Consider the following 22,447-nt stretch of genomic DNA (forward strand, 5'->3'; position numbering starts at 1 on the left):
TAAAGGCGGAAATGGCAGATGTTTTCAACCGTTAGGAGCAGCACTGTCCACATCTTATAACTCTTCCCGGCATGGCCAGGTGGATTAAGGCGTTCAACTCGTAATCTGAGGTCGCACCAAACATGCTCGCCCTTTCAGACGTGGGGGCGTTATAACGTGACGGTCAATCCCACTATTCGTTGGTAAAAGAGTAGCCCAAGAGTTGGCGGTGGGTGGTGATGACTAGCTGCCTTCCCTCTAGTCTCACACTGCTAAATTAGGGACGGCTAGCGCAGATAGCCCTCGAGTAGCTTTGCGCGAAATTCAAAAACAAACCGACAAACTTATTACTCTACAGCCCATAGAACCAAAACTAAAACCAAATTACTTGATCGCTTGTGCATATTCTCGACTGGTGTTTTCAGGTTAAAATTATCACGAATCTGTTGACCACAACTGTGTGAAGATAATACATTCAAAAAACTGGAACAAACCTACTTCGTGACCGTGAAAAGAAACACAAGAAACAATACAGATGGAGTTTCGTTAATTAATATTTAATTTGCTTGAAAGATTCTAAATAAAGTACAGTTATTCAAAACAACAGGAACCAATAAAGAAATAAATTATATAGCGATAACGTAAGAAACATAGCACGTCATCTAAAGTGTCATGAGTTTTATGTGCTTAGAACAAAAATAAACATTCTTATTTATTTCAGGCTGAATGTTTTTGTTAACCTATTTTTAAAGATTTTTCATTGTAGGTTACTTATCGCCAGGTTTGATTGTATAATTCTAAATCAATATATTCAGCATTTAGTTAGTATTCTATTCTGTTCAACACGTGATTTAAAAGTAAAATAAAAGTTATGCTAAAAGACCACAGCAACATAATGTTCCGAAATCTAACTTTATGTTTCTTGAAATTTGACGATGATTCCAAAGTTAATATGTCAGTCAGGATGTGATAACACCATGTAACACATTTTTTATTTTTCTTGTTTCTGAGCAGAAAGTGTTATTTCCCAGTTGCTTATGCCTAAAGTAAATGGAAAAAAACCTATTTTTCTCTTCAAACTTTGCTTTTGTGACCTGGGAGTGTATAACGAAAACATGATGGGAGACTATTTGGGGGCTGATACGTGAAAGCGATTTATGTTACAGTCGCAAATCTCGAAAAACTACTCACTTCTAAACATTTCTGTATAACTTTAGTATAAATACATGTAAATCTTGATTCATATGTTGTTTTATTCAGACCTTATGTAAATGAAAATGTGCAAATTTGCCTGTTTTTACATAGAAAATAGATTAATTTCCAAATTTCATTATCCGGGTCACAAAAGCAAAGTTTTGAGGGAATAATGACCATTTTCTGTACTTTTACAACAAAAGTAATTAAGAAATAACACATACTATTCAGGAACAAAATTTGTGTTACATACTGTTATTTATTGAAGACGCGGCACTGAGGAATAATTTGATTAAGTTCCACTGTTAACAAAAAAAAGCTATACTGCTTCTAAAAACGAACCACTGAAAGCCTGCAATCAAACTGTGAAAAACAAGTTAAAACTAACAATTCGTCTTCATGTAATTAAGTTACCAAACGTTCTCTCATTAAGTTACCTAATTTAACGAACGTAAAAAGAAAAATATTCTCAATCATGGTTTACAATATGTTTTTATCAGCTTTTTCGTTTACCTAAGTTTGAAACTTTACCCTAAAAACATCGCACTACGAGTCGAGAAACGGTTTATTTTTTGTAAAATATTATAATGAGTGTATTTGTATATCCCACAAAGCTGCACGAGGGCTATCTGTTCTAGCCGTCCCTAATTTAGCAGTGTAAGACTAGAGGGAAGGCAGCTAGTCATCACCACCCACCGCCAACTCTTGGGCTACTCTTTTACCAACGAATAGTGGGATAGACCGTCACATTATAACGCCTCCAGGGCTGAGAGGGCGAGCATGTTTGGCGCGACAGGGATTCGAACCCGCGACCCTCATATTACGAGTCGCACGCTTCAACACGCTTGGCCATGCCGGGGCGTAATGACTGTATACTAAACCAGCTGTAGCAGATGACAAACGAATACGTTTGAAGATACTCAAAAGAATTATTATTTTGTCAGTAATTTTAGGCCCGGCATGGCCAAGCGTGTTAAGGCGTGCGACTTGTAATCTGAGGGTCGCGGGTTCGCATCCCGGTGGCGCCAAACATGCTCGCCCTTTTAGCCGTGGGGGCATTATAATGTGAAAAGTCAATCCTTCTATTCGTTGGTAAAAGAGTTGGCGGTTGGTGGTGATGTCTAGCTGCCTTCCTTCTAGTCTTACACTGCTAAATTAGGGACGGCTAGCACAGATAGCCCTCGAATAGATTTGTGCGAAATTCAAAAACAAACAAACAGTAATTTTAACCAGTGAGAACTGTAAGGATCTAATATCTGCTTCAGGTTTTGTCTCCCCCCCTTTTCTCCCTCTGTTTTTAAACACTTTTTTGTGAGAACTTTGTTTTGGCTATGTTTATTCACAAAATACAGAAATTGCATTTAAAAGTCTAAATCAGTGGTCTTCAAAGTGTGATCCACTGTCCTGTGGTAGTTTGAGAGAGTTCTTCAGGTGATCCTCTGGTTAGACTAAAATTCAAGTCGCTGACGCGCAACGCGACAGCTGAGGCTGTACGAGAGAACATGACTGATTGAGTAGGACCGGTAGGTGGTCCTCGAGGTCTTTTGCTTCGTCGAAGTAGTCCTTGGACGAAAAAGTTTGAGAACCACTGCGTGTCATGCTTGGTATCTTCTATTGTAATGTTGCTGTTTGAATTCTTTAGTAAAACTTTCCGAGTTCCGTTACTTTACCTGTTTCAACCTTGGATGAGTCAGTTACAGAATGTGTCCTCATGTGGAATCCATCTGGATTGCTTGATCCATCTCATTTTTCAGCCATTCTTATAACACTCTTCATGCATCACAGCTTCCTTCAAATTCGTACTTTTACTTTGATCCCATTAATTCACTTTGCGTTTCTTCGCCTCAGAACAAAAGTGTGAAATTTCAGAAATATCTTTTTTAGAGCTTTAGCTTTTCACTCGATAAAGGCTCTCATCAGAGGCACAAGTCAAACAATAGAAATCAATGAGTGCCTCTCATCAGAGGCACAAGTCAAACAATAGAAATCAATGAATGCCTCTCATCAGAGGCACAAGTCAAACAATAGAAATCAACGAATGCCTCTCATCACAGGCACAAGTCAAACAATAGAAATCAATGAGTGCCTCTCATCAGAGGCACAAGTCAAACAATAGAAATCAATGAATGCCTCTCATCATAGGCACAAGTCAAACAATAGAAATCAACGAATGCCTCTCATCATAGGCACAGTTCCAACAATAGAAATCAATGAATGCCTCTCATCATAGGCACAGCTCCAACAATAGAAATCAATGAATGCCTCTCATCATAGGCACAGCTCCAACAATAGAAATCAATGAATGCCTCTCATCAGAACCACAAGTCTAACAATAGAAACCGGATTTAGATACGATAACTCATTGTATAGCTTTGTGCTTAACTACAAACAAACAAATCCTACATTTCTGGTTTTGAACCGTGTTTACTAATACGAAGATTGACTGCTTATTTGTTTTGCTGACATATGTCTATTACGAAATCCGCAATCTGAACAAGCGAAACAAGTCCCTGTATTATTAAGCATCGTTCAGAAATTGTTCCAAAACAATTGCATTAGTTATATTTTAACACTGCGTTATATGTTGAACTTATTGCGGGTTTTCAGGTAGAAAAGATTTACAATGGTATTTCAGTCATACTATGTCAACTATATCCATTGTCGAATACGCAATTCGGTCAATCTAGAGCTTAACAGGCCAGCAAGAACACAGTTGTGGTCGGAACGCAACTTAGATTTATATAATCATCCTTAGCCAGTTTAGAAAAGACAGTCACACCATACCAGTTGTTTTGAATCCATAACGTTTTATGTCATACGTGTGATTTTATGTTTCACTTCATACGTTTACCTGACATAAACTTTTATATTGATGAAAAGTTGTACATGATCCTACACGTTTCACATGATAAGAGAAGTAATCTAAAGGTTTTAAACAATGATCTTTTCAGGATATTTGGACCACATATTTGATATGACAAGTAAAGCAGTCTAAAGATTTCTATCCATAATATTTTTAGAATATTTGGACTACATGTTTGACGTGACAAGTAAAGCAGTCTAAAGATTTCAATCCATAATCTGTTTAAGATATTTGGACTACGTGCATTACATGAAAAGTAAAGCAGTCTGTAGGTTTTAACCCACGATCTTTCTGGGATATTTGCATTAAATGTTTCATATGACAAATAAAGCAGTCTATAGGTTTGAACTCATGATCTCTTTAGGATATTTGCACTACATATTTTATATGACAAGTAAAGCAGTCTAAAGGTTTGAACTCATGATCTCTTTAGGATATTTGCACTACATATTTCATATGACAAGTAAAGTAGTCTGTTGGTTTGAACTCATGATCTCTTTAGGATATTTGCACTACATATTTCATATGATAAGTAAATCAGTCTATAGGTTTGAATTCATGATCTCTTTAGGATATTTGCACTACATATTTCATATGACAAGTAAATCAGTCTGTTGGTTTGAATTCATGATCTCTTTAGGATATTTGCACTACATATTTCATATGACAAATAAAGCAGTCTGTTGGTTTGAACTCATGATCTCTTTAGGATATTTGCACTACATGCACGGTAAAGCAGGGTATAATATTACCATCAAGGGTAAAGCTCCCCTTCCCCTTCCCTAGTAGATAAAGGATTTGGGTCCGGACTACTTTTCTCTTTACATTTGGGTGTGAATAAACCATATTTTTTCTGTTTCTTTTGAGTTTTTTCTTACATGCGGATCAAACATTCTGTCATCTGATTATTTATCATAATACATCATCATAAAGTTTCACCCCTGTATTTATCAAGTCATCCCTTAAGTAATTTCCGATGTTGGGTTCAGAAAAAGAGAAAGGACTTCAAACGCTTTTAATGTTATTTACTCAATAATGTACCTTCCATTATTATTAATTACATCCTGCCAACGGTTCACAAGCTTCTAAATGTCACTTCTATAAAATTCTTGGGGTTTGGAGGAAAAGAATGTAGAGAGGGTAGTTTTGACATCTTCATGTGTTCCAAGCTCTTTTACATCAAGATAATTCCACCAACATCGGAATAGATGATAATTAGATGGGGCAAGATCTGGCGAATAAGGAGGATGTGGAAGTTTTCCCATTCTAGCTCTTCAGTCTTTACAGATGTGATCCTTGCTGTATGGGGACCGTGCATTATCCTGGTGTAACACAACACCCTTACGACTGATCAAAGCAGGCCTCTTTTCTTTCAGTGCAACATTCAAGTACTCTAACTATTGACAATAGAAGTCTGATGTAATCGTTATATTGAGTGGCAGCAACTCAAAGAGGATCACACCAACAATATCCCACCAAACGCTTAACAAGACTTTCCTTAGGTGGAGGTCCATTATGGGCTGTGTTTAGCCAGTTTACCTGCACGGAGCCATTATCTGCGGCGCTTAACATTTTTATAATATATGAACTTTTCATCTCCAGTGACGAACCTGTCCGAAAAAAGTGAGTTACGTTCACGAGAGTGCAAAGAAGTGAAATGTCCACTCTTGCTCTAAGGTTGGCTTCTGACAAATCATGGGGACCCATTTTCCAAGTTTAGATACCTAAGCCGTTGCAGATGACGGCGAACTGTTGAATGGGTTAAATTAAACTTCTGTGCTAATTCTTCAATTGTTACAGCACAATCTTCATCAAATGCAGTCAGCAGCAAGTCATCATTAAACTCAACAGGATGACCTAAACGTGGCTCATCACTTAAGCTGTAGTCACCTGATCTGAACTTCTGAAACCACCTTCGACATTTTCTTTCATTGAGAGACTCCGCACTATAAACACCTTGAATGTTTCGTGTAGTTTCTACTGCACTATTGTCTTTTTTAAACTCATAAAGCATTATATGCCTAATGTGCTCCTTAGATACATCCACCTTCATAAGGGTTTATTTTGTTAATGGTCTAAAACAATGGAGTTAGTTTCTTTTATTTGTCTGAACATGTTGATATACGTCTTACTACATATTTTAGTCATTAAAGCCTTCTACAAAAACAGAAATGAAGATGCACTTTCTGTATTAAGTTTTCGAGCATTACTTATGGGATGACCTGATACGTCGCAGTATTAGGTTTGGAGTTAGTTTATGGCTAAGTGCAGAAGTCTGCCACAGTTTTATCACTCAATCCTTTTGTACTGTCGAGAGAAAAAACAATAAATATACGTAAAGCATATGATTTACAACAAAATATATATTTCAATAAGTTTCCCATCATGCTTTCCATGAAGATATTTACATAAGCTGATACCATCCATACCAGTTTTATGATACTGTACATGAGCTCTATATTAAATTCCAAGTTAACAACAAATGTCTAATTACTTCCAATGAATTACTCTTGTCTTCTGTCAGGTTTTGGAAACATCGTGTCTGAAATACCGGTTCCCAAACCAGACAGAGGGCAGGATCGGTCCACAGGTAAATATTAACATGTTAACATTCTTTCTAAAGTAACTGAATGTATTATATCCAGTAGAAGGTTGGCATGTATCAAGTTTATTTAAATGCTCCACTCAACTGTTTACTTCATCTCGTTGGGAAGTGTTGATTCTACATTCATTGTAATTACCATTACAAATAGTTAGTTGGAAGAACATAAACATATCTGCGTTGTAAAAAAAACTGTTGTATTCTGGAAAAACAAAGACTGTATTCCCACCAAAAGCTGTATTTTTTAGTTTACAAAGGCACTAGCACGTTTTGTAATAGTCCTACAACTGAATGTTATAGACTTTCCAAGGATATCAAATTAGTTTGTTTTGTTTGTTTTTGAATTTCGCACAAAGCTAAACTCGAGGGCTATCTGTGCTAGCCGTCCCTAATTTAGCAGTGTAAGACTAGAGGGAAGGCAGCTAGTCATCACCACCCACCGCCAACTCTTGGGCTACTCTTTCACCAACGAATAGTGGGATTACCCGTCACATTATAACGCCCTCACGGCTGAAAGGGCGAGCATGTTTGGTGCGACGGGGATTCGAACCCGCGACTCTCAGATTACGAGTCGCACGCCTTAACACGCGTGGCCATGCCGGGCCTAGAAATATATAATAAAAAGGGAATTGATTGAAATTGCCAAAATTTAAAATTATTGGTTAAAAAACCAATAATAAAAATTTAACTAAAATGTGTATTGATGAAATACGAGTCGATGATGACTCGTTCTCTAAGGAAGCATTAGCGGATTACTCTAGCGTTTCCACTATCTAACCATAGTTGAGTGATAAAGGTAAGTTAGAAATGCAGTTAAAACTCAAATAAATTGAGCTGGAACAAGCTCGTATCGAAGCTGAGAAAAAACAAGCTCGTATCAAAGCTAAGAAAGGACAAGTCCATATTGAAGCTGGGCCATCAAGTTAGTGAATTTGGGGAAGTGAATAAAACCTCACGAACTGGTATCCTGATGCTGCGGAAAAATCTGGAACTTCCGTCGATCACAGGGCGATTGAACCTCACTTGTTTTTGATACATTACAGCAGTTGTTTTTTGAAGTTGTTTTTAAACAGATCTCAACGATGATTGATTCAGCGTCTTCTTGTAAAACCTAGTTATGTAGTTGTCTTATTCCTTTGTTGCTATGTTCATAGATCATTATTAACCTTGTTGTTAATACAAGTCATTTACCCCTTATATCCATAAAGTAGTCACAGCAACAATATGACACGTTTATGAAGAGTCACATCATAAATCATGAACTGTTTACGTTTTTTTCTTAATAGTTATAAAACATTCCACCAGTTCTATTGTTCGATTTGCACGTCTGACTTCATATCATTCCTTAAGGTAAGGATTCATTTTTTCTTTATTTCATCACACATACACACACACGCACGCACACATAGAGGAGGTGGTATAAACATGCTATTTTCCAAAGAACTAAACAAAACGTAGGGCCCAGCATGGCGAGGTGGGTTAAGGCGTTCAACTCGTAATCCGAGGATCGCGGGTTCGAATCCCCGTCGCACGAAACATGCTCGCCCTTTCAGCCGTGGGGGCGTTTTTATGTGACGGTCAATGCTATCCGTTGGTAAAAGAGTAGCTCAAGAGTTGGCGGTGGGTGGTAATGACTAGCTGCCTTCCCTCTAGTCTTACACTGCTAAATTAGGGACGGGTAGTGCAGATAGCCCTCGAGTAGGTTTGCGCGACATTAAAGGAAACCTAACCAAACAAAGCATTCTACATTTTTCCCTAGCATAAGTCGAGTCGTCATCTTTTTCAAACAAATACTAAAAAAAAAATGTTTAAAACGAAAAGTCGTTAATGACTTGTTTACACTTCGCTTTCGACCAAACTACGAAAATGTTATTTTAGTAATAAAAGAAAGGATTTCAAATTCTACGAATTACAAAATCGTTTCTGTTAAAAATATATAAAATTATTACACTTTCCAAAATACGTTTATTATTACAATATATTCCTTAGAAATGCTGTTATTACCAATAATGGAAAGAATAATACTTTTTGCCTCTTGTAAATGAGAACAAATATAATTTTTTTTATTTCAAGGTCCATTCATTTATTTCAAACAGCTTTGTCTATTTTCTATAATCATGTGCCACCACTGTAAAAACCAAAATCAGTTAAATTCGAATAAATTATAAATTACTTTGAATTTAAAAATTATACTCAATTATTTTCAACACTTTACATTCTTTAAACAAACTTACGTAATGCTAATACAAACTCAACGTTTTATAACAACGTATAAAATGTTTTACATTTACATAATGGAAAATATTTATTAACGTTATTTGAAGTAAAGGAACACAATGGTATATTTGTGCTCTGCCCACCACGAGTATCGATGCGTTATGTCTCGCTTGTAAGTCCGCAATGACACAGTTGTGCCGCTAGGTGAAATATGTCGTGAAGCCGCCTAAAAAAAAAAACGTTTCAACATTTTGTCCGTCATTTTACAAAACTTGTAGTCCCCCACTGGTGCAGCTATAACTATGCAGATTTATAACGCTAAAATTAGGGGTTCGATTTCCCTCGGTGGATTCACCAGTAGCCCGATGTGGCTTTACTGTAAGATTGGTTTCAATTTCCCGAAAAACTACACGAGGGCTATCTATGTTAGCCGTCCCTAATTAGCAGTGGAAAACTAGAATGAAGGCAGTTATTCATCACCACCCACCGCCATCTCTTGGACTACTCTTTTACCAACGAATAGTGGGATTAACCGTAACATTATAAGGCCCCCATGGCTGAAACGGCAAGCATGTTTGCTACGACCGGAATTCAAACTCGCGACCCTCGGATTACGAGTCAAGTGCCTAAACCATCTGGCCATGCCGGACCTGGTTGCTATAAAAAACATACATGTAGAATTTGTAAGTGTAAAACATTGTATTTTAGTTATTTATATGACTTTAAAGTTATATCATTCATATAATTAGTAATATTAAAATAAACAAATCAGAAATATATTTAAATTGGTGGTACAAACATTTCGTGTCACGATTTTTGTGAATCTTTCATTTTTGACTTTGGAATAGGCCCGGCATGGCCAAGTGTGTTAAGGCGTGCGACTCGTAATCTGAGGGTCGGGGGTTCGCATCCCGGTCGCGTCAAACATGCTCGCCCTCTCAACCGTGGGAGCATTATAATGTGACGGTCAATCCCACTATTTGTTGGTAAAAAGAGTAGCCCCAGAGTTAGCGGTGGGTAGTGATGACTATCTGCCTTCCCTCTAGTCTTACACTGCTAAATTAGGGACGGCTAGCGCAGATAGCCCTCGAGTAGCTTTGTGCGAAATTTAAAAAACAAACAAACAAACTTTGGAATATGCGTCTTCAGATAAGCTCATGAAAAGAGACAACAGTGTTCTGATTACTTTTGAATCAATAAAAATGTCTCGTGATAAATTAAAATTAAAGAAGATTAACACCAGAAAGTCTGGACCCGAAGTGTCCAATTTAACATATTAAATACTTACAGCTTTTCTGGTACTTTCCAATAGTCCCCAGTGTGGAATTCCCTGGCCTAGATAACTAAGAGCTTACCCCAATAAACGGTAACAATGACCTAAGGGAATGTCTAAAGAAATATTTCGCACACGAATGAAATATTTACAGGTAAACGTGTGAACGGAAAAGCCTGCAACAATAAACAGCATAACTTTGTGACATCTTTATGACTTTATTGAGGTGCGTGTAACTGCGCTGGCTTAAGTCCTGTTGGATGATTCAGTGTTAAACGGAAATATTTTAATGAGTTATAACAAAGCCTGTGGGTCTATGTATTTATTTATATATGCGTGTTTTTAAGCGTACGAAAATAATAATTATTATATGCGATTCTTTTCACGATTGCTCTATTGAAATTTCAACTCTATTATACATATATTACACCTACATATACAACAATAAATAATTTTTTATATTTCCTTGTTCATGTTACTAATCGCAATCGAGTCTTAAAGAAACATTATTATAAAATAATGTATAATAAAGCATTCCATAAACATTCTATTTATCTAATAATCAGAACATTTGTCATATGTTATGAAGTAGACTACAACAAAAGAAAACGTTTAATTATGTTTGTTTATGATAGCTCAAATAATTCCTTGTTCAAACCAAAGAATATTGTCCAAAAATTATACTTATAACATTTTTTTAAAAATCTGAATTATTCACAACTCAAACAATTCCTTGATCAAATCAAAGAAAATTGTACAAAAATTATACTTAGAACCAGTTTTAAAAAGCTTAATTATTCACAACTTAAACGATTCCTTGATCAAATACAAAAATTATACTTAGAACCATTTTTAAAAAGCTTAATTATTCACAACTCAAACAATTCCTTGATCAAATCAAAGAAAATTGTACAAAAATTATACTTAGAACCATTTTTAAAAAGCTTAATTATTCACAACTCAAACAATTCCTTGATCAAATCAAAGAAAATTGTACAAAAATTATACTTAGAACCATTTTTAAAAAGCTTAATTATTCACAACTCAAACAATTCCTTGATCAAATCAAACAAAATTGTACAAAAATTATACTTAGAACCATTTTTAAAAAGCTTAATTATTCACAACTCAAACAATTCCTTGATCAAATCAAACAAAATTGTACAAAAATTATACTTAGAACCATTTTTAAAAAGCTTAATTATTCACAACTCAAACAATTCCTTGATCAAATCAAAGAAAATTGTACAAAAATTATACTTAGAACCATTTTTAAAAAGCTTAATTATTCACAACTCAAACAATTCCTTGATCAAATCAAAGAAAATTGTACAAAATTATACTTAGAACCATTTTTAAAAGAAAATTATACTTAGAACCATTTTAAAAAAGCTTAATTATTCACAACTCAAACAATTCCTTGATCAAATCAAAGAAAATTGTACAAAAATTATACTTAGAACCATTTTTAAAAAGCTTAATTATTCACAACTCAAACAATTCCTTGATCAAATCAAAGAATATTGTCCAAAAATTATACTTAGAACATTTTTTTAAAATCTTAATTATTCACAACTTAAACAATTCCTTATTCAAATCAAACAAAATTGTCCAAAAATTATACTTAGAACCATTTTTAAAAAGCTTAATTATTCACAACTCAAACAATTCCTTATTCAAATAAAAGAAAATTGTCCAAATATTATACTTAGAACAACTTTTAAAAAGCTTAATTATTCACAACTCAAACAATTCCTTATTCAAATCAAAGAAAATTGTCCAAATATTATACCTAGAACAATATTTAAAAAGCTTAATTATTCACAACTCAAACAATTCCTTGATCAAATCAAAGAAAATTGTCCAAATATTATACCTAGAACAATATTTAAAAAGCTTAATTATTCACAACTCAAACAATTCCTTGATCAAATCAAACAAAATTGTCCAAATATTATACCTAGAACAATATTTAAAAAGCTTAATTATTCACAACTCAAACAATTTCTTATTCAAATCAAAGAAAATTGTCCAAATATTATACCTAGAACAATATTTAAAAAGCTTAATTATTCACAACTCAAACAATTCCTTATTCAAATCAAAGAAAATTGTCCAAAAATTATACCTAGAACAATATTTAAAAAGCTTAATTATTCACAACTCAAACAATTCCTTGATCAAATCAAAGAAAATTGTCCAAAAATTATACCTAGAACAAGTTTTAAAAAGCTTAATTATTCACAACTCAAACAATTCCTTATTCAAATCAAAGAAAATTGTCCAAAAATTATACCTAGAACAATATTTAAAAAGCTTAATTATTCACAACTCAAACAATTCCTTGATCAAATCAAAGAAAATTGTCCAAAATTATACCTAGAACAAGTTTTAAAAAGCTTAATTATTCACAACTCAAAAGATTCCTTAATTAAATCAAACAAAAACAAAAATTATTTAGAACCAATTTAATTATTCACAACTCAAACAATTCCAAGAAAATTGTCCAAATATTATACCTAGAACAATAGAACAATTTTAAAAGCTTAATTATTCACAACTCAAACAATTCCTTATTCAAATCAAAGAAAAAAATTGTCCAAATTCCTTGATCAAATCAAACAAAATTGTCCAAAAATTATACTTAGAACCATTTTTAAAAAGCTTAATTATTCACAACTCAAATTATTCAAACAAAGAAAATTGTCCTAGAACAATATTTAAAAAGCTTAATTATTCACAACTCAAACAATTTCTTATTCAAATCAAAGAAAATTGTCCAAATATTATACCTAGAACAATATTTAAAAAGCTTAATTATTCACAACTCAAACAATTCCTTATTCAAATCAAAGAAAATTGTCCAAAAATTATACTTAAAACAATTTTTAAAAAGCTTAATTATTCACAACTCAAACAATTCCTTATTCAAATCAAAGAAAATTGTCCAAAAATTATACCTAGAACAATATTTAAAAAGCTTAATTATTCACAACTCAAACAATTCCTTGATCAAATCAAAGAAAATTGTCCAAAAATTATACCTAGAACAAGTTTTAAAAAGCTTAATTATTCACAACTTAAACGATTCCTTATTCAAATCAAACAAAATTGTACAAAAATTATTTAGAACCATTTTTAAAAAGCTTAATTATTCACAACTCAAACAATTCCTTATTCAAATAAAAGAAAATTGTCCAAATATTATACTTAGAACAATATTTAAAAAGCTTAATTATTCAGAACTCAAATAATTCCTTGATCAAATCAAAGAAAATTGTCCAAAAATTATACCTAGAACAATTTTTAAAAACCTTAATTATTCAAAACTCAAACAATTCCTTATTCAAATCAAAGAAAATTGTCCAAAAATTATACTCAGAATAATTTTTAAAAATTTCAATTATTACATTTGCTTTTTACATACTTTGTCTGCCATTACGCTTCTCTCTTCTTTAATTCAAGGTTTTATTTTCGTAAAAAGTATCAAACTGTTGCAATAAGAATAGATAGATTGTTACAGTGGAACAAAATCATCTCGAATACATTCAGTCTTACGGATATGTGATTAGACGGTGTATTAGAAAATATATTTCATTATAATCATGAAGAAAATGTTTTGTAACTATTTTAACCATTAGCATGTAAGTATTTCTTCGTGAAAATATTGTTTTTCAGTTATATCAGTTAAAAAAATCTCTTTCACGTGGTATTTTGTTGTCACGGTGTTTTTTATTTTGTTTGTTTGTTTTAATTTCGCGCAAAGCTACTCGAGGGCTATCTACGCTAGCCTTCCCTAATTTAGCAGTGTAAGACTAGAGGGAAGGCAGCTAGTCATCACCATCCACCGCCAACTCTTGGGTTAATCTTTCAACAAGAATAGTGGGATTTACCGTGACTTATAACAGTCCCACGGATGAAAGGGTGGACACGTTTGGTGCGACTGCGATTTGAACCCACGACCCTCAGATTACGAATTGAGTATCCTCACCACCTGGCCATTCCGGGCGTTGAAGGTGATGTTGATTATTTCACGTGACCACAATCCGCTTTAGAAAACACAATGGTCCATTGTTAGATTTAACAAAAATGGGATATTTGTTCCAAGTCACGTGCTTACAGACTAAACTACTTATTGGTCGTCGAAACGAACACGTTGTAATATTTGTTAAAAATTATATTTCTCGTTAGGGTTAAGTGTGACCACGAAGAAAGAAAGGTAACTTGTTAATTGAGAGCTGTAATGTATTTCGAAAAGGGGGAAAAAGACGATTTTGTTGAAATGTGAAAAGAACTTTAAATTTTTGCAGGTAAATGGCAGTTAGAACAGTGATGTTTGTTTTCGATTCATAATCTATTAAACATACTTATAAGTACGTTTATATATTTCCCTTCTTACAAAACACTTACGCCTAGATTTATACAAGCCACTGAACACTGCATAATTCACCTGTGTGCTGTTTCTGTACTTTACTTATTTGAAACACCTGAATGTTTTTGACACTTGTTTGAAATATCTGATATCATTGCTTAGCTATTGCGTGAGATCGAAATAGAACAACAAAACAACCACATGTAAAATTTTATTATTAATCCAAAACTAGACAATACGACTGTTCAGTTTGTAAACAATTATTCTAAACATATGTAATTTGTCGTTAAAATTAATGATAGTCGTGTGTTTGTACTTTGCAAACCAGCTGACTTTGCATAGTAAATAGTTATCAAGTTTGACTTACTACTGCTCATGCGCGAGTTGTCGTTATTCTTCATTGGTTTGGCAGCGACACCTATAACCTTGAAGTCACAGGTGTGTCATCATTCGATTACTATCAACTAGAGCAAAAAAAAACTGGACGAGTTATCTAAGAATGTACAAAATAACATGCTCTGATTCAAGGAGAACAACTTATTCCTGAATAAGACCTTGGCGCTAGATGGCGCATCAGCAAGCTGAAATACTTCTTAAGTCTCGCAGCATTGGAAAGGTCCTTGGACGCGACATCCTTTATGGCTATTATCCAAGGACACATTATTTGCATAAATAATTTCCAAAGTTAATATTTAAAAAAATCTTTGCTATGCACGTCCACCAGTAACACAGTTTAAGAAATGTACCAAATAAATCTTCGATTTACAAAAAAAAAAACATTTTTAATTTAGATGAACTTATTACAGTTTGAGACAAGTTTTCCACTCAAGTTCTATTTTTGTGTAGCAAAATTAAATCTTACAAAAATTGTTTATAATGATAGCAAGTTATTGTCGGTTATGGTCTGGTATTTAGGGCACTCGAATCACATTGTAAGTTCGAGTCCCGTCACCGAGCATGCTCATTCTTTCAGTAGTGGTTGCGTTTAATGTTAACGTTAATCCCACTTTTAGTTCGTAGAAAAGTAGCCAGAGATTTGGCAGTGTTGATTGGTTCCTCACTTACAAATCAGGAATAATTATCAGAGATAAACATCGAGTAGCTTTGCGCAAAATTCAACAAAAATAACTCAATTAAGTAACTCATGTTGCTTGTAGGTTATTTTGTGGCATATTACAACTAGAGAAGGGTACTTATATCTCTACAATTTTTCGAACCTTGTAAAAGCGATTTTAATTAAACATTTTACTGGTGAAATGTTGTTTAATGCTCCGAAACGTTCGGTTATTCTGTAACGTTCATTGTAACAGAGAAACAGGTAGCGTAGAACACAAGCTTTTATCCTTATATGTACATTAATCACGTGTACCTGATAAAACATATATATATATAATATACATATTAACTCGAATAACTCCTTTGTGGGCAAAGCAATTTAGGTGAAATGTTGTTTTGTTTTCAGAGCAAGGTTGTTGTTTTGAATTAAACACAAAGCTACACAATGGGCTATTTGTGCTCTGCCCACTACGGGTATCGAAACCCGGATTTTAGCGTTGTAAGTCCGCAGACATACCGCTGAGCGACTGGGGGGCAATAAGAGAAAGGCCACAGAAAACTATCTGCTCTGTCCACCGGAGAGATTCAATCACCGAAATTTAACACCCTAAATTGGTTGGCTTTCCGCTGTCTCACCGGAGACCCGTAAAATACGTTAAAATAATTTTTGCTTGTGAAAAGTATCTTTACGATTGGGAAATGTTGTCTCATAGACAAGATTGTTCGTTTTTGAAAATAAGGTTTCATTCTATCACTGAACATTTATTGCAATTAACCAGCTACAGAGATTTAAGCTTTAGTGTTAAATCAATAGATTTGCACGTGGAACATTTACAATATCTACGAAGCTCTATTGTTTAAGTAATTTAAGTATTGAATCCGTTTGGAGTCAATAATAAGAAAATGGAGTAATAACACGTGTTCATCTTTGTTTTGTTTTTGTTGTGTTTTTTTTTTTGACGAAACGAAACATAAAAATATATTATTCCAGTGCAAGAAAAAACAAAAAAATTAACCTAAGGTAGTAAATTGTTCGTTTGTTTTTAAATTTCGCGCAAAGCTACACGATGTCTATCTGCACTAGCCGTCCCTAATTTATGAGTGTTAGACTAGAGGGAAGGCAGCTAGTCATTATCACCCACCACCAACTCTTGGGCCACTCTTTTACTAACAAATAATGGGATTGACCGTCACATTATAACGCCTCCACGGCTAAAAAGTCAAGCATGTTTGATGCGACGGGGATTTGAACCCGCGACCTTCATATTGCGAGTGAGACACCTTAACCACCTAGCCATGCCAGGTCTGCAGTAAATTAAATGCCCTAAGTGATGAAGAAGGTAAAGGTATGTAACTTTTTACTGGACTCATTAACGTTTTGAAAAAAAAAGGAAGTTAGATTTTCGCTTCAAATGTCGATTCAGATGGTGATAACTGGAATAGTTGTGCCATGAAATCGTGATAAATATCCATCAATCCTCCACGTTCTTTTCCCCATAAATGAGCTAGCCATTTTATCTTAATTGTTTTGGCCTTTGAGATAGAAACAGAATAATATTTGTTCTGTGTTGATTTGTGTGAACTGGGTCTGTTTTTTTGTCTAAACAACGATGTTGTAACGACAGTTTTATTGTATTCACTCTTAACGTTACCAGTTTTAGGTCGATGTTTCATCAATTGTTAATTTTGTAGTTACGTGTGGTATTAGTTTATTTATATGTAAGTAAGGGAGGGTATATATATACACACATATACACACCCAGATAGATAGTGTGTCCGAATCAAAATAGAGAAAATTGCATCGATGGCATAGAGATGTAAAAAAATTTTTATTACCAGTCAGTCCACCGAACACAAATTAATAATTACAAACATACAAACCAAATAATATATATGTATACATATATATATATACACAATCACAAAAATAACTAACTTATAAAATTATAGGCAAGGTCCTTGTTCTTATGACAAGGTGTACATAGTATATTAACTTCGTACTAACGTATTACGATTACTAAAAAAAGTTCTATTCAACGAAGAATCTTTAAGCACCACTGATAGCATGAAGCACGTGTCTATATCGAACCTGCTTTACGTTCGAACAACGCAATTACAGTGTAATGTGAATTTAATACCTTAAAAATGTATCTAAATATATTTTTTTAAAATATCTGTTGTTATCGACTTATTGGATCTTCGAACAAGACTGAGTAACCGTATTTAAAACGTTTTATCTCTTTTAAGTAGCCGTGTTATCAAATGATACCTACAAATAAAAAACAAACGTGATTAGTGCAAAGCGAGAAAGCGAGAACCAACCCATAAGAAGTTTTACCACTGTAATGTGTATACTGTCTAAATTTCCGTGGTTGTAATATTCCAATTCAGTTTTATTTGATTGCGAGCCATCCGATGGAAAAGAAAGTTCTATCTTGAAGAAACATAAACGGTTAACATTTTTTCCAGTCCCCCTAAATAGTTTCGTTTGAATTATTCCTATCCAGAAAGAAACATTATAAGTTATTATACTGGGGACACGTCCCTCCCCCAATGTTTTTGACTTGGTAGCAAAATGCCCTTTGAATGAGAAATAGATAGTTCTGTAAAATTATCTTGGGACTTACAAGCTTCAGCTTTATTAAAGTCAATTGTTACACTTAACATAATAAAGAAAGTGACCCCACACACACAAAAAAAATTAAATATGTTTCGCTACCTATGGATGAGAAGAGAAACTCTCTCGATGTGGAAGTTTGTGGTTGTCCAGTCTCTTTGGTATTTGTAAAACAAATTACGACGCAAATCAAATTACGACGCAAATGAAATTACGACGCAAATGAAAAATGCGATTGTACAATACATTTCACGTGAACATTTTAAGACTCTACATTAAGAACAACGAATGTTGCACACGATACAAACACTTTTCTCTGCACCTAAATCCACTCGAGGGCGCTGTCTGGGAAGCCACTACGATTGCACGAGTATATACAAGCTTCACAGGGCCCATGAATGGATTTTTTCAGGTCCAACTCATTTTTTTTCATCATGCCGTTTAATACTATAGCAAACAAGACGGACCAGATGCATTAAGGTTTTCTTTTTCCGTGTCTACCCAGATAATAACCGAAGAAAACACACGATACCCCTGACCAGTTCTACCCAGAAAAAATACAAAAAACATTAAAACATAAAATTTGCTTTCTCTGTTAAGCCTAACAAATAGAATTGTTTATCTGAAGAAAGGAGACAAATTTACAAAACTGACATACACATCTGTATGAAAGTGACTCACAAATCATACTGGGAAAAAAAAAAAAGGCCTATCTTCAATCTTCTTCTACAGACGATCTGGTTAAAAATGACCTAGAGAGCTTATACACATGAAGAGATGTGGGTCAACCAATGTTGCTCTTCTTTCAGTTGGTCACTGAGCACGTGTTCACGTGAACCTTACTCCCATCTCCCTACGTACAGTTCTTTTGGCGGGTAATGATGGTGAGCTGGTCCACGTAGCGGTCCATAGATTCGAGCATAGTCGTCTTCGTTAGAGTCTAGACCGTCCGAACCTAAAAAAAACAACAGAAAGTTCGTGTTTTGTAATAATTTTAGCAGAAAGTGTGTGAAACACAACTTAAATACATCTTACACACAGCTGGACTTGGAAGGCTTTATTTGTCATTCCTTAATTCCAGTCTCACGCTCTTTTCCATTATTGAGTTTTGAGTAAACGTTCTCGAGAAATGTGCAATAAATACATCAAAAACAAACAGACGTAAACATTCGGATTCACTCGTACAGAATATAGTAATATCATCATGATGAAACTTTACATCATGATGAAACTTTGTTAAATGGACGGCAACTGCCTGTTGTGGAGACACAAGTGTAGAGGAAGACGTTTCGTAAAGCCGTCCATTCTACAAAGTTTCATTATGAATACTCTGCCCAAACAATCTCTCAAAAGTATCATACTATCTTAACAGCTGATGGACACCAGCTACAGTGTTATGAAACAAGAACATCATTACTGGTAGCTCGTATCCTTAAAACTGACTGAGAATTGTAAGATGCTTATTTTAATAGTGCTGAACTACAGAATAGGATGTCTTCGGTTTAGTGTTTGCTTCGGGACTTTTAAAGATCTCTCAGGTTATACTAACTTTGCTTGAAAGATGTTCGACGTTAACTGATGAAGCAGTTTAAGGCCGATAATTTATTTGTTTTAAGTAACAGTAAACGTTTCGTTTAAGATGAAACATTTCTTAAGAGAACACTTTAACTCGAGTTTAGGCTTTTGAGGTGAAACGTTTCTCAACAAAACACTTTGACTCGAGTTTAGATAAGGCAAAGAGTACACATTAAACCTAGGCGAAAAATTAAGTATTTTTTTACAAAACCACGTGGAAATGTAAAATAAGGGTACGTCACTAGTCAATTGTACAATAACTAAGTCTGTAACGAGTATAATATAGATTCAATGGTGTTATTTTACCTGCACATGAAAAGATTTTGAATGTAATAAAAAAACTTAGCAAGATAGATTATTTTAAAATGTCTCGCTTCACTCGGTGAACCTGTAAAGAACCTAGGTTAGTAACGAGTTAAAATAGGCAATAGAAAATGTCAGGAGAACTGACCTAAACTGATGTGGTACGTAGATTTTTCCTGAGATCTGAGGAGACTCAAGTAACTGGAACTGTGAGTTTTTCTAATGGGTTCCACACTTTTCTTCGAATAATTTGGCACCCTGGCTTTAAATCCACAGTAGTAAGGGTCGTCTGAAAGATAAAATTTTAAAGGTTTTCTTTATAAACATCACAGTATGCACAATGTGTGATTGGTTTGTTTGCAATTTCGTACAAAGCTACACGAGGGCTATCTGCACTAGCCATCCCTAATACAGCAGCGAAAGACTAGAGGAAAGGCAACTAGTCACTCACACCCACCGTCAACTCTTGGACTACTTTTTTTCTCAAAGAATAGCTGGACCGATCGCACATTATAATGTCCCGCTCAGCTGAAAAGAACGGAGATTCGAACCCGCGATCCTCAGATTGCGATTCTAGCGCGTTAACCACCTGAACATGCTATAGTATATGAAAACAGAAATGTCAGTTATCTATACATTTGGAATTTTGGTATATTGGTATCCTGACACAACCAATCACAACCACACAGTTTATATAAAAATAGCATATTTTTGACCCCAAAATTACTTTATAAAGAAACACGGTTCATCCCAGCCAGGTTGAATTATGTAAAAAGGTTTCGTAATAACTAAACAAATACTGGTGTAATCCGACTAGTTTCTTTATTTTTTCCCTGCAAAAGCTTTACACGAATTTCTTGCATTACTTCCTATTTTTAAAGTTACAAACCAGGAAAAAGGCAACTGGTTACCAGCACCCAACGCCAACTTTTGGGTACTATTATTAGGCTAAATATTTGTATTTTACCATCTTTCTTTTAATACATAAAGAGTCCCAAAATACGTGATGGATGGCATTTCCTATGACAACGGAAAACAAACCACGAACCTTCGAATTCACAGTCCGGCCAAGCCAGCCACTAAGCCACCTACTACCTCCTCCAACGGGTGGTGGAAAAAAAAAAAGAACTATCTAGATAATTTTATTTTCAAATTTGCTTAAATTTCTGTATCGGTACCATGAAATGAGCTGTTGATCGTAAATAAAATTTTATCAATATAAGTTGTTCTATGAATGTCTTCTAATTATGATATTACTAACTACAGTTAAATATAGTGATAACTAAACAAGTGACCAGGTGGTTAGGTCACTCGACTCTCACTCTGAGAGTTGCAAGTTCGATTCCCCCTTCTCACTAAACATACTTGCTCTTTCCGCCTTTTGGTACGTTACAATATTCGGTCAATCCCACTAATCGTTGGTAAAAAAAGAGTAGACTGTGAGTTGTGATGACTAGCTAGTTGCCTTCTCTCCAGTCTCACACTGCTAAATTAGATACAGCGGCTAGCGAAAAGCCAAATGTATTAAACATTGTGTAGACACAAAAGAATCTCTTACTTTGGAGAAACCAAACCGTCCATAAACAATTTCTACATGTTTTGATCTCGAGAGAGTTACATTCCAATCTTAATTCTCGGTGAAAGTGAATGAACAAACACGATGTGTGTTCTGTTGGGTAAAGAGTGGAGAATTGAGTGTTCCTAGCATGTTTGAGGTTTTAACTACATGGTCTCCTGGTTCGAAACGATTGTCATAAGATAGGGGGTAATCTTAAAACATTCTGTCCGTTGTCCTACATAATTAAGCCTAGTTGATCAGAAAAAAAATACTTCCTTTAAACGTTTTATTTTTCGTTAGAGTTAAAATTAGAAAGGTAAAGATGAATAATGTTGAATTTGTCTCTAGAATAATTTCAATATTTTATACATGTTATTTTGGAATTAAGCACAAAGCTACATAATGGGCAATCTGTATTTTGCTCACCACGGGTAGCGACAGCCTGTTTCTAGCGGTGTGATTCCGCAGATATGTGGCTGTGCCACTGGGGGGCTGTTTTAGAAATGTTTAGCATAGAACAATATTAACCACATTTCACTATATTATATTTATATAAATATACATGTATGTGTGTTTGTTGTTTTGAAAATGTTTAACAATATAATATTAACCACATTTCACTATATTTATATAAATATACATGTATGTGTGTTTATTGTTTTGAAAATGTTTAACAATATAATATCAGCCACATTTCACTATATGCACACACGTTATTTTAAAATGTTTAACGAAGAAAAAGTTAACTAAAAATTGAACCAAACTATTCAAGTTCTGATAATAATTATTTTTGTTTGGTCTAGAGGGCAGGTGTGTGTCCTTGCTTTCTTATAACAAA

At 34.3% G+C, this 22,447-nt stretch overlaps 1 protein-coding gene across 7 annotated transcripts in view; it reads right to left on the reverse strand.

Moving 5' to 3' along the window:
- Window positions 1-17,366: 17,366 nt before the first annotated feature.
- LOC143246588 (uncharacterized) overlaps window positions 17,367-22,447 on the reverse strand; it is a 65,063-nt gene continuing 59,982 nt past the window's right edge. For all 7 annotated transcript variants that reach the window (XM_076493547.1, XM_076493549.1, XM_076493546.1 and 4 more), the window contains 2 exons: window positions 20,200-20,340; window positions 17,367-19,128 (listed from right to left, as the gene is read on the reverse strand). In XM_076493547.1, the coding sequence (XP_076349662.1) occupies window positions 19,013-19,128; window positions 20,200-20,340 (257 nt within the window). In that variant the 3' untranslated portion in view covers window positions 17,367-19,012. The remainder of the gene's footprint in view (window positions 19,129-20,199; window positions 20,341-22,447) is intronic.

The sequence above is a fragment of the Tachypleus tridentatus genome, chromosome 3 (assembly GCF_004210375.1).
Source record: "Tachypleus tridentatus isolate NWPU-2018 chromosome 3, ASM421037v1, whole genome shotgun sequence".
NCBI lineage: Eukaryota > Metazoa > Arthropoda > Merostomata > Xiphosura > Limulidae > Tachypleus > Tachypleus tridentatus.